Source organism: Notothenia coriiceps, unplaced genomic scaffold (assembly GCF_000735185.1).
Source record: "Notothenia coriiceps isolate Sejong01 unplaced genomic scaffold, NC01 NC01_scaffold00036400, whole genome shotgun sequence".
Taxonomy (NCBI): domain Eukaryota; kingdom Metazoa; phylum Chordata; class Actinopteri; order Perciformes; family Nototheniidae; genus Notothenia; species Notothenia coriiceps.
Genome location: NW_011369101.1, coordinates 970,399 through 984,681, shown reverse-complemented (window position 1 = coordinate 984,681; position 14,283 = coordinate 970,399). Strand labels below are relative to the sequence as shown.

Sequence of the window (14,283 nt, the reverse complement as noted above, 5' to 3'; positions counted from 1 at the left end):
AAATGCATCAATTCAGAGACCAATGGCTGCGCAAACAAAGCTCCACACACACTATGCTTTTTGACTCTCAACACCTGACATTTTGCATTGCACGGAAAAACACTTGGCAGCGATTGCTTAATAAAGAGCAGAGGCATTAAACTGTACACAGTGAAACATATTTCTACTTAATTGGAAACACAGATTGCCTTATGTTCAAAAGCAAATCTAAATTAAAGACTTTTGTTGTCACATGCTCTCATTTTAAACTAAACAGAGATTATCAGAGTGAAAAACGAAGAAAGTAGCATTTGAAATGTCTGGTTGCCCTCGGTAATTAGGAGCTCTGTATATAGACCCACGGTCCACTGAGGACACACACACACACACACAAAGTAAATCCCATACTTGTTCATCCATACACACGCCCAACACGCTTTCCTATATTGTTTACACATTCCCCCGAGATTTGACTTTGCAACAGAACAATATCTGAACGCCGTGAAGACAAACATGGGCCCTCGGGGGTCTGATCGTTAGAACAAGAGTTCTTCCAGTCGAGACATGAAAGCTCCTCGTGCGTTCAGCTCTCGTCTCCGCACTGACCGCAGAGCTGTTCTCTGATTCTGCGGGAAGGTCTACATCTCTCCATGCTCCACAGAATCTGATAATGAGGCATCAGGCCGAGATACTGTGACACAAATATCTCACAAACTCGCCCTCCTCTGAGGCAACCCGAAAACTTCACTGCCCTTTCACAACCTTCAACTGTTGGCTGGACATAGAAGTACAAGTTTATTCAAGAGAGATTGAAACATATCGGTTTTCTAAAGAAGGAAGGAAAAGAAAAACAGCTTCTTATTGGAGACTAAAGGAGAGTTAAAGAAGTAAACTGGATCAGCAAGCTGTAAGAGGCTGTGCATTAAAGTCATATTAAACATTTTCTTCTTGCAATACTTAGTAATTCAAAACAAAGCAATAAAACCTTTTAGTTGTTCATAAATCAGTCTTAAGCACGGCTTCCAATGGATTATTGCATTTTCCGTGCATTCATCTGAATTGTTCCATTATGCAATTTAAATGGAAACGATTGTAAGTGATTGCAGGCTTGTATTTATAGGTACTTTATGGGCTCCATTAGGACTCAGACATTCAGATTGTTAACAAAAAGTGCTCATATTGTTTGCCTATAGCAAATCACTTTCCGGTTCCTTTGTTCTTTTGTAACAATGCGAGCTGTGCTTTTGAGCTTGTGGGTAACCCTGTGTCTGATAAATGTAAAACTAAATGTAACAAAACCCCACAAGTCTTTTGTCAAGGCAGTGTTTTTATTAAAATGGGGGTCAGGATACTCAAAACAAGTAATACAGATAAATGCCAGGAGGCGTGAGATGATTAGCAAGAGAGGGAGTAAGATAAAAAACCTCTTTAAAACTATTCACGAGGAGTTGCGATTGGCTCCGTTTAAAGGGTCATAAACCAAATGAAAGTGTGAAATGTGAATGTGGATTACTTATTGGATTCTTTCAGACTCAGTGCCCAACAATGGAAAATCAATATTTCTTTCTCTTTACCTTTGTAAAGGTTACAATGACAGAAAGACTTTCCAAGTATTGTGGGTTTCTGATTCTTCGTTTGCAACGAAGATGCTAACCCTTACCCTAAAACAGATACATGAATCGATATTTACTTGGAACACCAAGTGGTTTGTGATTTACAGTACCCCAAAATGTGTAGTCTGAAGGACACTAGTTTTGAAGATTATGAAAGACTTGGATATCAACAGGTTCTTTCGAATATGCTCAAATATTTAAACGCCAACCTTTTCAAGAAAGTTGTTAAAGGGGACATATTATGCAGTCTTTCAGGTCACAATTGTATTTTGTGTCTATACTGTGGCATGTTGACATGCTTTAATGTTCAAAAAACTCTTTATTTTTCTCATACTGCCTATGCTGAAGAACCTCTTTTCACCCTCCGTCTGAAACCAGAGCCCAGTTTCAAGGTTCAAGGTTCTTTATTGTCAAACTAACATAGCTACAGAGTAATTATAACCTAAAATCTTAGGTCACAGGCTTCTCCAACAATGCAACACACTGCTCTGATTGGTTAGCTGGCCGGCTCTGTTGTGATCCATCAANATCAGACTTTAGTTCCACCTGGAGTAAATCCACAAGCTACCCTGCAGTATACAAAGTCATTCAAACTAGCTGCACCTTTACCAGCTTTGAGAACACTTTCATGATCAATCATTATAAAACATATCATATATATTATTCTGAAATGGAGCAATCTGCACAATGACTACTTTTACTATCGCTACCTTCACGATATTTTGATGAGAATACTTTTCTACTTTCACTTGAGGAACATTTTGAATACAGGACTTTTACTGTAACAGAGTATTCCTACACTCTGGTACTTCTACTTTTACTCAAGTACAAGACCTGAGTACTTCTACTTTTACTCAAGTACAAGACCTGAGTACTTCTACTTTTACTCAAGTACAAGATATGTGTGCTTCTACTTTTATTTTAGTACAAGATCTGAGTGCTTCTACTTTTACTCAAGTACAATATATATATATATATATATATATATATATATATATAGACTGATTTGCATGCATTTCTGGAACAAAAAATACGAACATGGGTAAAGTCAGGTTTAATTGAGATATTTGTCAAATATTTTTACAATGGGGAATATTAGATGTATCTTTGTATCATTACATGAATAAGAAATACTGCCACAGAATTAGAAAAAAGATCCTTGTGTTTTTTAATTGTAATATAAATAAGGCAATGCAGGATAAACGAACAACCCATTCTGTGAAAATCTTTAGACTAAAGATAGAAATGAAACTGGAAAGTTTGATGTCTACTGAAGTGGAGATTTCAGGCTCAAAGTATGATAAAAATACACAATAAACATTTAAAAAAATTGCCTTTAAAGACGTTTATTGTAAAATGACAGTCATTACAGTTGAAAATGGTAAACAATCTATAATTAATAGATATCACAAGACATTTCCATGGTTGATTATATAAATAAGATCATTTATGTTGTTTTCTGAAATGTTCTATTCAAAGTAAAGGAGGCATTATCTAATGTCGCCTTTTTGAGAATTAGGAACAAACCTTAAGATCTGTAATATCCAAAGTAAGTAAAATAAACACCTCAATGTAAATATGCTACATGTATGCTATGGAAGCTCAATAGCCCACTATTGTCAAACTCTCAAATATAACCTGCCTGAATACAGCATGTTTCCCCTGCAGTGTCTCTCAGGACAGGACGATGGGGTCTCTCTGTTCTCCTCACTTTCTGTTTGTGCTCCCCACTTTCCTGTCCCCCCGTTTCACTTCACCACCCTCACATGTCGTTCTTTTGCTCTTTGCAGCTTTGCTGTTCAAAGGTGTAGGCTGACAGCTGTACACTTAGCAGAGCATATGCCCTGTAGGACTTCCCGCCACACAAACACACACACAGACACACACACACAGACACACACACACAGACACACACACACACACACACACACACAGACACACACACAGGAATTAGGCTGGGGGTTTGAATTCATGACCAGCCCCTCTGGAACCTGGGGTTAAACAGCTCTGCGAACGTGTGAATTAAAGATTCAGACCACATGAGACTTCTGTTAACGCTGGAGCCATTGGTTCATAAACACACATTACGGGTTTCAGTTAATATCAGCAAAGACTAACACCTCCACTCGAGGTGAGCGCTGGTGTCAGACTCACAGCACTGCGTGCCTGTCAGCATGATAGATGGCTGCGCTGCTGATAGAGCTAATTCAAAAGCACGCTGCTGTCTCGGAGGAAGAATAGAATAAAGGAGAGTGGATCTCTGTCAGCGCACTCTCTGAGCACTATGCAAACATTATAAACACCAATGCACACGTGAGGGACGTGCGACGACTATAAACAAACACAAAGCCTCAGATGATTGGCTTCTTGATTGGTTTGTCCCGTACTTGTGTGTGTCTGTGTTCCAGTTAGTTTCAGATGAGCCTCTTGTTGCCCTTCTCGTTACCTTACAGGCTTTGGTCGCTGCTGCATGTTTGTGTTCTCCTAGTCCCGCTCTAACTCTCAACCACCAAATTGGGATCAATAAAGCAGCTCAGATATTGGTCCCTGGGAAAGGACAGCCTCTCCATAAACAGTTCTTTTTTTGACACTGCCTGTAGTTAAAACAGCATGTTAGGTTGAGGGCACTTCAAGTTGAATGTGGCTTCTATTCAGACTCCGTGGGCCCGTGCTGCTTGTGATGGGATGTATGATTTGCTGTTGGAGAATGCAGCCAGAGTTTGACTCAGGGGAAATTTAGTCCATTGCTTACTTTCTTTCAACTTAACAGGAAGTTCTCACTACTGCTCTCTCACAGGCCAAACTTTGCTTGTTAGTTGTGGGTTCAAGTGAAAAGAGAGACGAGGCTGCTGTTTTTGACAGACTAGCACCATGGGGAGGCGCTCTGCGAGGTTAGGGGAGTGGGCGTTCGCCTGAGCCTCTGTTTTGTCAGACGGATCTGCCGTGAGTCAGCCGGGCAAGAGGAGAATTGAGCAAAGATGAGGAGTCTGTGATTTGTTGTTTGCTTGTTTGTGTGAATGCATATTCTTTATTTTCTAGTGAGGGTGTTTATATCTATCTTACACAGATGATCCCTATCAGTTTGGTGGAAGTTGTTCCCAATCTTCCTGGATAACTATTTCTTAAAATATATTTCATTTTTCATCCAGATTGTTCTATGTTTTCGTTTTTGTGGGTAGTTTATGCGCTTAATAAGTTATATTGACTTAATTTGACATAATGGACATCATTACATTTAAAACTATTGAGGCATTATAGCGCAGACCTCCTTGGCAGAGGCAATTGGTTACATAAAAAAATGATTGGTAAAATCAAGATATGGATTATTTAATTTACTTATAAATCAAGATTATAGCTTCATTTGAACTTCACTTCTAACATGCTGATATTTAGCAGATATATTGTTCACCATGTTATACTTATGTCAGCCTGTAAGCACAACAACATTTGTTTATTACCATTCAAAATGAAGCACAGCTGAGGGTGATGGTAATGTCATTAGTCTTTCAGATATGTGCTCATAAAATCAAAACATTGGACAAATTGAGATTCAAATGTAAAGTGTCAGGGGAATCAACTTTACCTACTGGTGTTGAAGGAAGCAAAAAAATATCATGATATTCATAAGGATGTACTTTATGATCTTAAATGTTCTTAGAATCAGTCTAAATGTTTGAACAACCCATTAGATGTGGGCTATGCAACTGATAGACATTGCCTCTAGAGAGCCTCACTGCCATCTTAATAAAATATAGACAAACAAATCGTTATAGTGTCCTTTGTGGTACCCCTTTAATGGGTGTATCGTTACACATAAGTACGTATACGTTGGCATAAGCACCAATAGCTACTATATTTGAGCAGAAATAAAACTGTATAAAATCCTCCAGGACTTCTGGAAGTACCATATGTGGTTATATATTGGGTAAGGGGACCAATGGGCCGAATACAAACTGTATTTCTCCTCTGTGGTCGGTCCAGTCACACTAAAGCTCACCCTGCAGAATACTGATGTCGGCTCACACACACACATAATGCAGTCTGCGAGACGCACACACTCCTCCAGGCCCTTAGATCACATTTCCATTTCCTCCATCGAGCACACAGATATACATACACAGACTCCAGTGCACACACTCACAGGAAGACACACACTCACGCAAATATACAGATATGTACACATGTAGAAATTCGAGAAAGCAAGTAGGGACACACAAGTCCACGGGCAGAAAAGACAAAACACACAATCATTATTACATAGTCACACACACACTGAGGCAGTCCCACATTTCACAATCGCAGACCCCTCACTGTGCAGTGTTCGCAGCTGAGGAAACAGATTGGGCTTGTTTGTTTGTTGCTTCTCCTCTCCATGTTTGTTTGTTGTGCTCCAGCCAATGGAAAACTAGCATCTTGAGGATCATTAAGTGGCTAAAGAGGGCCTTTTTGATTGGCTGTGTGCATCTCCACCCGGCGCGTATCCTCATGCTTTGTCAAAGTCTGTGTTAATATGCGTAAACATGTGTCTGAATAGGTGTTTGGATGTGTGTGTGAATGCTCCAGCGGGCCGTGTTGGGGTATGTTTTGAAACATCCTTGACAGGCAGTCACAAAAGCCGACATGATTAGTTGTGTTTCGGGGAAGGCAGGTGCCGCCATTCAATCCTTCATGTCAGCCCACAATACATCACGACTTCTTGCAAATAGGCTGGCAGGCAGATCCTCCTCTGCTGGTGTGCTGTGGCATACGAAATATTTTGCTGCCAGTTTGTCAATTTTAGCCAGAATTGGAGCCTTACTCCCCTAAACAAGCCATGCTATGATTGAATAACATTTTCGGCAGGGGATATAGATTTTTTTGCAATTGAAAAAGGTAATGTAAGTTGCAGTGAACAGGGCCCAGTTTGGTTCCAGGGCTATTACAAAGCTTTGCGTTATGTTCGGTATCATTAGTGGAAATTGGTGGGGAGTGGAGGGTGTGTAACGGCAGCGCTGGAGATTAAGATGTCCCACTGTAGATGATGATTGCTTTTGTCAGTCCTCCCTGTTCAAGCCCCCACACTTCCTCTTTGTGCTTTCATCTCTCATTTACTTGCACAAGGCTCAGTCACTCTCCTCCTGTCCTTCCCATCTCATTCGCCTTTTTCCCTGCGCCGCTCTTATTTCCTCCATTCTCTCCCTCTTTGCTCGTCTATTCTCTCGCACTGTGAATTGTCAAGGAACAGATCATCAGTCAGGGACATCCATCCAAATGGCTGGCTTTGTCAAAACAAACCGGAGGCAAACATTCCCTCAGCACAAAAAGAAGTCACAGCTTGAGCTCAAACACCTCTCTGATATTTTTTTCAGGACTCTGGCTGTGCTAACAACAAAATAGGTGTTGTTGGAGCGTCTGGAACATTTCACTATTTTGCCCCTCTCTGTGTTGTTGTGGTCAGTGCCAAAATACCAACAGGATACTCGTGTCCCGTTGGCAAACAAGAAACGCACCATTTGCCAGTTAAATGAAGTTGCCAATGAATAAAGTCAGAGTTGTGTACTGACTGAGTTGGCTTCAGTCCAGACAGACAGCAGAATTTCACATCAATCAAACCAGAAGCTTGTTGTCAGTTGAGCTACACTTGGAATATTTACACAAGCTCATATTCAGTGTTGAATACTAATGAGATGTCTTTGTGTGCATTGATTGACAGCTGCGAGCCCATGCAGTGGACATGAACGGTAACCAGGTGGAGAACCCAATCGATCTGTACATCTACGTCATCGACATGAACGACAACAGACCAGAGTTTCAGAACCAGGTGTACAACGGCTCCGTGGCTGAAGGGTCCAAACCAGGTAAGGGTTACTTCAGCTCTACGTTGTTCTAAGTGTTAGGCTAAGGGGCGGGACATCTCTAAGCGGTTGATGGATCACAACAGAGCCGGCCAGCTAACCAATCTGAGACTGCCAAGGCACACNTTTTATTATTTTAATATTGCTGATTATGGCATACAGCTTAAGAAAACTCACCTACTAGTATACTTTTTCATGATATTCTAATATTTAGAGATAGGATATTTGAGTTTTCTTAAGCTGTATGCCATAATCAGCAATATTAAAATAATAAAAGGCTTGCAATATTTCAGTTGATTTGTAATGAATCCAGAATGTATGACATTTTTGTTTTTTTAATTGCATTACAGAAAATAAAGAACTTTATCACAATATTCTAATTTTCTGAGACAGTCCTGTATATATATATATAAATATATAGACTGCCTCATATGCATATTTAAACATGCATCAAAGTAATACTAACTGTTATTGCTTTTGTGTTAAAGTAATCAACTGGGAAAGTTTCATGGTGCTATCTTGGAGTTGAAATATTTGCCCTATTCATCCCTAAAGTATAAACACATCATGTATCAATCAGCATTCAGCACATGTTCGCTCACACTTGAAGCTGCAGCTGCTCATTAGCTCTGATGGTGAGAACAAAGACAACAGTTTTCCTGAACTCCACCTTGGATCTGTCTCTTCTTCCCTCTGTTCTATCCATCCTGCGCTCCCTGCACAGTTAAACCTCAATATAAATGCCAGCTGAAGTGGCTGTGTGTTTTGTCAAGGCATTCAGTGCTGGCTCGGGCATCAATCAGAGCCTGGAGGTGCCTGTGTGAAGGTAGGGCACTGCTCTCTGAATGCGCTCTGACAGGGTCTATTTTCAGCAGGCAACATTAGCGTTAGAATAAAAGGTAAGACAGGGGAAGAGAAAAGGCGAGGCGGCACATTTCCACAGGGGTAATGAGGAGATGATAATGAGATGGACGTTAATGGAGCTAGAGTGGAAAGAGAAACAGACGAGACGTGCTCGGTTCTTCCTTACATGGAAGGAGGCTCTCTCCTCTCGGTCCAGGGGTTGGGTGACGAACATGTTGCCGCTGATGGGGTCTATGTTGTAGATCCCACTGGGGGGCTGATCAGCGCCTGCTCCCGTGATGCTGTATCGGATGCCGGAAGCTTTGTCCTGATCTGAGCGGATCTGAGAAGCAAAGCAGAGAAACAAGTTTTAACACAGAGGAGAATCAGTCTTTCAAGGCTTTTTAGGAGTTTTCTGAACTTGCAACAGAAAGCACGAAATGATCACAGACAGAGATTGTCAGAAAGAAAAAATGCATTCTGGAATAAAAGAAGAGAGAAGAGTGGGAGGACTACTGCCATGTTTCTTTTGTGCTGACGCTTTGAACCCACAGCCTGAAGGTAGAAATTGAACAAGGTGCAGCGAGGGAAATAGAGCCACTGTCAGGCGCTGTTGTCTGAATGTGTGGTTTTCTCTACATTCTCAGCTGACATTGAACATTGTTAAAATGACCCTACCGCCAGCTGTGATGGTGTTTCTGACGTCTACCTGTCGGGATGATGTGAAAATGATTCGTGCCGCTATTCTCAAACACGTCTGACTAGTGCTTAATATCTCAATGTGCAGGTTTCACCTTTAACACCCCAGCTGTTATTTCTCATACAATTCAGAATGTGACATTTAAAGAGTGATATGTTTTACTTGAAACAAGTTCCAGTGTGAGCGCCTCCGCTGCCACAGCAATAAAGAAATATCAATACTTTTGCTCGAGCTGACTTAAAAGAAGACGAAGGGAGATGGGATTGAAGCATTTCTTTCTGTGGCATTGATTTTCAGTGGGCTCCAAGGGTACTGTCTCAGCACACAATGCACAACAAGACGTTAATTACATTGGTGGGTTTGAAAGTGTTACAATTACTAATACAAAGCCGTTCACCTCCAAACAGGTATTATTAATACATTTATTTAGGTGTTAAGATTAAACAAACACAATATCATTTTCTTAACTGAACTTTTGTTATTTTCTGTATCTATTTCTTTAACTTTCTAATCATCTGCCATTGTGTTGTGTTATTTTATGTTGCCTTAATTACGAGCATAGCTTTCGACATTCATCTAAGTACAAAGAATAATTTCAGAAATGGTGTTTGTATAAAAATGCCCCTTACGATCCTAAAGTGAAATTATCAATACATTCTAGTCTGAATCCTTTCAATGAGGTTATTTCTCAATCATCACGAACAACACAAATATTTATTAATTACCGCACACAGCCAATTATGAATTTGGTCATTAGTAACTATATGTTACGCTGTCAACGTTATGGTAGAATATCAAAATGACATATAGCGAGTTGAGAGTTAAGATTGCTTTTATTCCTGCCACAAAATGGCTATAAGCAGAGGACAATATTGATATAAAAAAACATGTCAAAGCTAAAACTAAATCACATTTTCCACATCTCAAACACAATGCCAAACACAGAGCTTTAATGTCAAAACATGTTTGTTTTTTAAAAAGCTCCTTTTATGCTTTCAAACACTGCAATGGTCTTTTACAGGCCTTCTTTAAAAAAGACCATCAAAGAATCTGTGGTGTAACAGAGCCGGTTGATCATTGTAAAGTATACCTTTAATCCCTACAATGGCTTCCAGTAAATCACAGAAGTGACTTTAAAGCACTGTTGCTTGTTTGTAAATCACAAAACGGGGCAGGAGCAAAATGCATCTCAGATATGTTGCAGCAGAACACACGTGTCGGATCTATGAGGGAAATCTGTGTGTACTACCTGCTGTCAGAGCCAAACGCGGAGCAGCAGCTCTGAGCTGACATTTAGGATTTTTTTCAACAAGAGAGAGAATATTATTTCATGTTTTTTGCGGGTTCAGGGGTCGACCCCACGTGTTTGGCAGCGACACAGCATGAGGGCCACCAGCTCTGACCACTGAGCTATCCGGTGGTCCAATGGTTCTTGGTATCTGATTTTTGGAATAACAGAAACATGTTGTTTGATTGCGTTTAGGAAACAAACCTGTCTTATTTTAGGATAACAATTGAGCTATTACACGATTAGCCAAATACGGGAAATTCTCCCGATAGGAAGCCAAGGACCCTGAAAGCCCTTCAATTCAAAATAGGGAACAGAATGCTAGCTTTAGCAACAGCTAAATATAATGATTATAGGCCACTCAAAATGTATGATAACATTTTAAATAATATAATAAATCAAAAGTAAATGATGCTTGAAAGGGAGGTCTTCGCTCTGACACAATTAGTGCCCTCTTCGTAGCTAGAATGTAACGTTTGCTTCTTTGGTAAAAATAGCAATGTAGCTAACCAGAGACATAAGAGAGCGGTTATTATTATTATGGCTTATGCATCTCCAGTAGCCTTCTGTAACATTCTCATAGAAGATACAAACATCACAGGACGAGTACATTGAAACATATAGGAGTGAAGAATACATTTATTTTGTTCCTAATTGTAATGGACCAACATACTGATTGTACCACGGGGCTCCAACCGTAGCGAGCTTTAAAGATAGAAAAACCCCAACTGTCCTCAGATGCTTTTAGTTAGCAGATCGTACGTTATTTTAGGTGATAAAATACGTTCTTTTTAATATTTGAGTTATTTTACTTGTATTATATTATTATGATCCCTTTATCTGCTCGTTTGTAAAGCACTTTGAAATTCCAACAAGCATGAACTGTATGAATATAAATAAACTTCCCTTTACAACCTTCTTGTGACCTTCACAGTCAGCCATTGTCTGCTCCACAGGTCGCGTGTCTACGGGTTGTGAGCAGTTCAACTCTGAAGTGAGAGTTTTTATTTCTGAATTTGATCCATTTTTACGTCCTTTATCCTTATCTCATCTTTCCAGTGAAGTCGACATCAGATTCTGTCTCTTTTTTTCAATGCGAATGAACCATCACTATGGTTACAAGTTAGAGGGAATGATCACAGAGTCAAATGGAGAAAAAAGGGTCTATTTTCCCTCCCCCTATCTTTCTTTCCCCCTCCTATGCAATTTGCCTGGTCTGTGGGGTTGCACATCATGCATGAAAATGAAATTACTTCATCCGTTCAGCGGTGACGGAGGCGCCGGCTTCTGCATAAAACATCTCTCTGTTTGAACATGATACCCTCTCTCTTAATTTCCAACGCCTCCCTCCCACTCCCCCAGTGTGGCGCTCCGCTGCGAGCCTTCACACCCGCAATTTTTATTTCCTGAGCTCACTTCACCCGGGATCCATGGACCTCGCAGGTTCAGGTTTAATGTACAGTGTTGGTGCTGCTATCAATCAGCGCACTCCTCTGTACATGCAATCACTGCAGCGTGACAATGATACTGTATGACTAATTACATTATTATTCACAACGCCCACCATCTGCCAATCAAGCAATTTCATCGTTCACCCTTACCATCAGTGTCATCAGACAAAACAACGCGGTAGAGAACAGACAGGTTGTGCGTTTCAATAATGAGACCATGCCTGATAAATTCTCTTTGTGATCTGTGTAGGAGGAAGACATGTTAAGGCCTCAGCGTTCAAAACAACAGCGTGCAATATGGAGGATTACATTACCTTAAGTACCATTTTGGGCGACTTTACCTCAGTATTTTCTTGCTGCCACCACATTTTAGAATCCAATGTTGTACTTTTTACTCCTCTACATCAATTTGAGAGTTTTAGTTATTTAATAAATTAAGATAATTAGCTAATTCAAAAATATAAATCAGCTAATTAATAAACATTGACATATAAAAGGTTAATATATCCAGCAGCATTTTAAAAGGCAGTAGTGTAAAGTAATTCATTAGATTGAAATACTGTACTGAGGTACAATTTGAGGGATGTGTACTTTACTTGAGTATTTCAACTTTTTGCTACTTCTACCAAACTATAATTGAGGTATATAGTGTACTTTTACTTCATTTTTGTAATACCTTTAGTTCATTTGCAGATTTGGATAAATAAATATAATCAACACTTAAATATCACTTTTATTAAATGTTTCGATTTACAAGCTACCCTGGAGCATATAAGGTAATTAAAATAATATTATAATAATAATAATAATAATAATAATAATAATATATACTATTCCTCAATGGGCCAATCTGCATAATGAGTACTTTTACTTTTGGTACTTTAAGTATATTTGTATGTAAATCATTTTCTAGTTTGTACTCAATTTTAAATGCAGTAATTCTACAACTTGGTATTTCTACTTTTACTCAAAAGTAATAGTTCTTGAGTTATTTTGACCCCGCTGCAAAACAATAATTTATGTTGGAAATCCCATCTGCTCTAGTTGCAGGAACATACGAGAAAGAAAAATCAATTATTTAAAAAAGATCCACTCCTCAGCATTATCTTTGCATGTTGGTATTTCATGGGTGCATAAAAGGCAGCGTGCAGCCATGTTTGTGTGTCTGACAGGTGAGAGCTGCTCTGTGAGCTCAGCAGAGCGAGGATCAAAAGGACCAGCCAGCTCAATAATTAACTCCACTGTAATGCTGGAAACACGTGGAATGTTCACCTGCCACGGCTCTGTGCTTCTGCATCCGGATGTGTGCAGTAGTTGTGAGTGTGTGAAAGTGTGTGTGTGTGAGTTTGTGTGCGATCCGTCTCTTCACTGGAACTTCAAAGCTGAGCGTGTGGATCTGGCACACTGGGAGAAATCGCCCCGAGACGAGACAAAGGAGCTTTTACACGTCATGCGGCCTCTGCTTCCTCGGCTGCTTAGAATTCCACATTAAGGCCACCTGAGACCACATGTCACATTTGCCGGGTGTCTCTTAATGAAAGTCTTTATATCAATAAATTGAATAAATGAAGAAGCACGGCTACTTGGAGTCCTGGGAATCCCATGAGTGACAACTTCTCAATTGAGCCATTTGAATTGAATGCTAATGATGAAAGCTGGGATTGCAATCCCCCCTCTCCCTGTCCATGTATCCATGTTTCATTCCCCCTCTTACTTCAGTACCTCCTGGCAGCTACAACAGCTAATAATCACGCTAAAAATAGCAGAGGGAGGCAGATGCAAGGGACTTAACTGGCTGTCTGCGTCAGATCAAAGCAGACATCAGATAAGTGACCTATTTGTAGCTCTTTGAGAGTGATTTCCTTGATTACTGACAACTACTGGGATCCTGTGGGACAAGCTATCAGCCTGAGAAGAAAGATGGAGAGGGACGGAGGCTGAGAGACAGGGAGGGAAAGCAATGGGGAGTGGGGGGGGGGAATTAGATGAAGAATTAGTGTTCTGGTAAACTCCTCGGTGTGACGCCAGGCACACAAACACAGAGGGAAAGGAATACATTTCCATGTACCGAGCATGTCAGCTGGCTGCCTCATTAGCTCAGTGTGACGTTTCGCTCTGTCCAAATCTCCTTTAATTGATCCAACCCCGTATGATCACCCAATCTGCTTTAATAGATTGATGCATGCATAAACAGGGGACTGATTTATTTGATAGTACTCTCCATTTTTGACTTATTTGCACTGCAGAATGAGCAAAGCAGCATTTGGCTAAAGGACAGCCACGTGCACATGGAGCTGTAGCTTTGCTTCCCTGGCAGTGCTTTGCTTCCAGGAAACAATAATCATTCAACCAGGAAGTCATGAAAGGACAGTGTGCTGCAGGCACCCATGGGATCATTAAAGGGTTACTGTGTGCTATGGGGTAATGTCACACAATAATGGGAATCTGTGGTTTACACTCTTTGATAGCCTCTTTTATGTCTTGTCCACGCTTAATAGTTGGGGCTTGTTGTAGTCCTTTGGCTTCACCCATCTCTCTCTCTCATTATTTTATAGCTCTTTATGGGCTCAGTCAC

The 14,283-nt window shown here is 40.3% G+C and overlaps 2 protein-coding genes across 2 annotated transcripts in view; one reads left to right on the top strand and one right to left on the bottom strand.

Annotated features, from left to right (window-relative positions):
* Window positions 1–14,283, top strand: part of LOC104963762 (forkhead box protein P1-like) — a 924,791-nt gene that overhangs the window by 75,358 nt on the left and 835,150 nt on the right. The gene's annotated exons all lie outside the window — the stretch shown is intronic.
* The window catches only part of LOC104963767 (cadherin-2-like), a 31,646-nt gene continuing 25,588 nt past the window's right edge, over window positions 8,226–14,283 (bottom strand). Inside the window, exons 4-5 of the mRNA XM_010792408.1 lie at window positions 8,457–8,612; window positions 8,226–8,288 (exon numbers count right to left, since the gene is read on the bottom strand). Coding sequence (XP_010790710.1) covers window positions 8,226–8,288; window positions 8,457–8,612 — 219 coding nt within the window. The remainder of the gene's footprint in view (window positions 8,289–8,456; window positions 8,613–14,283) is intronic.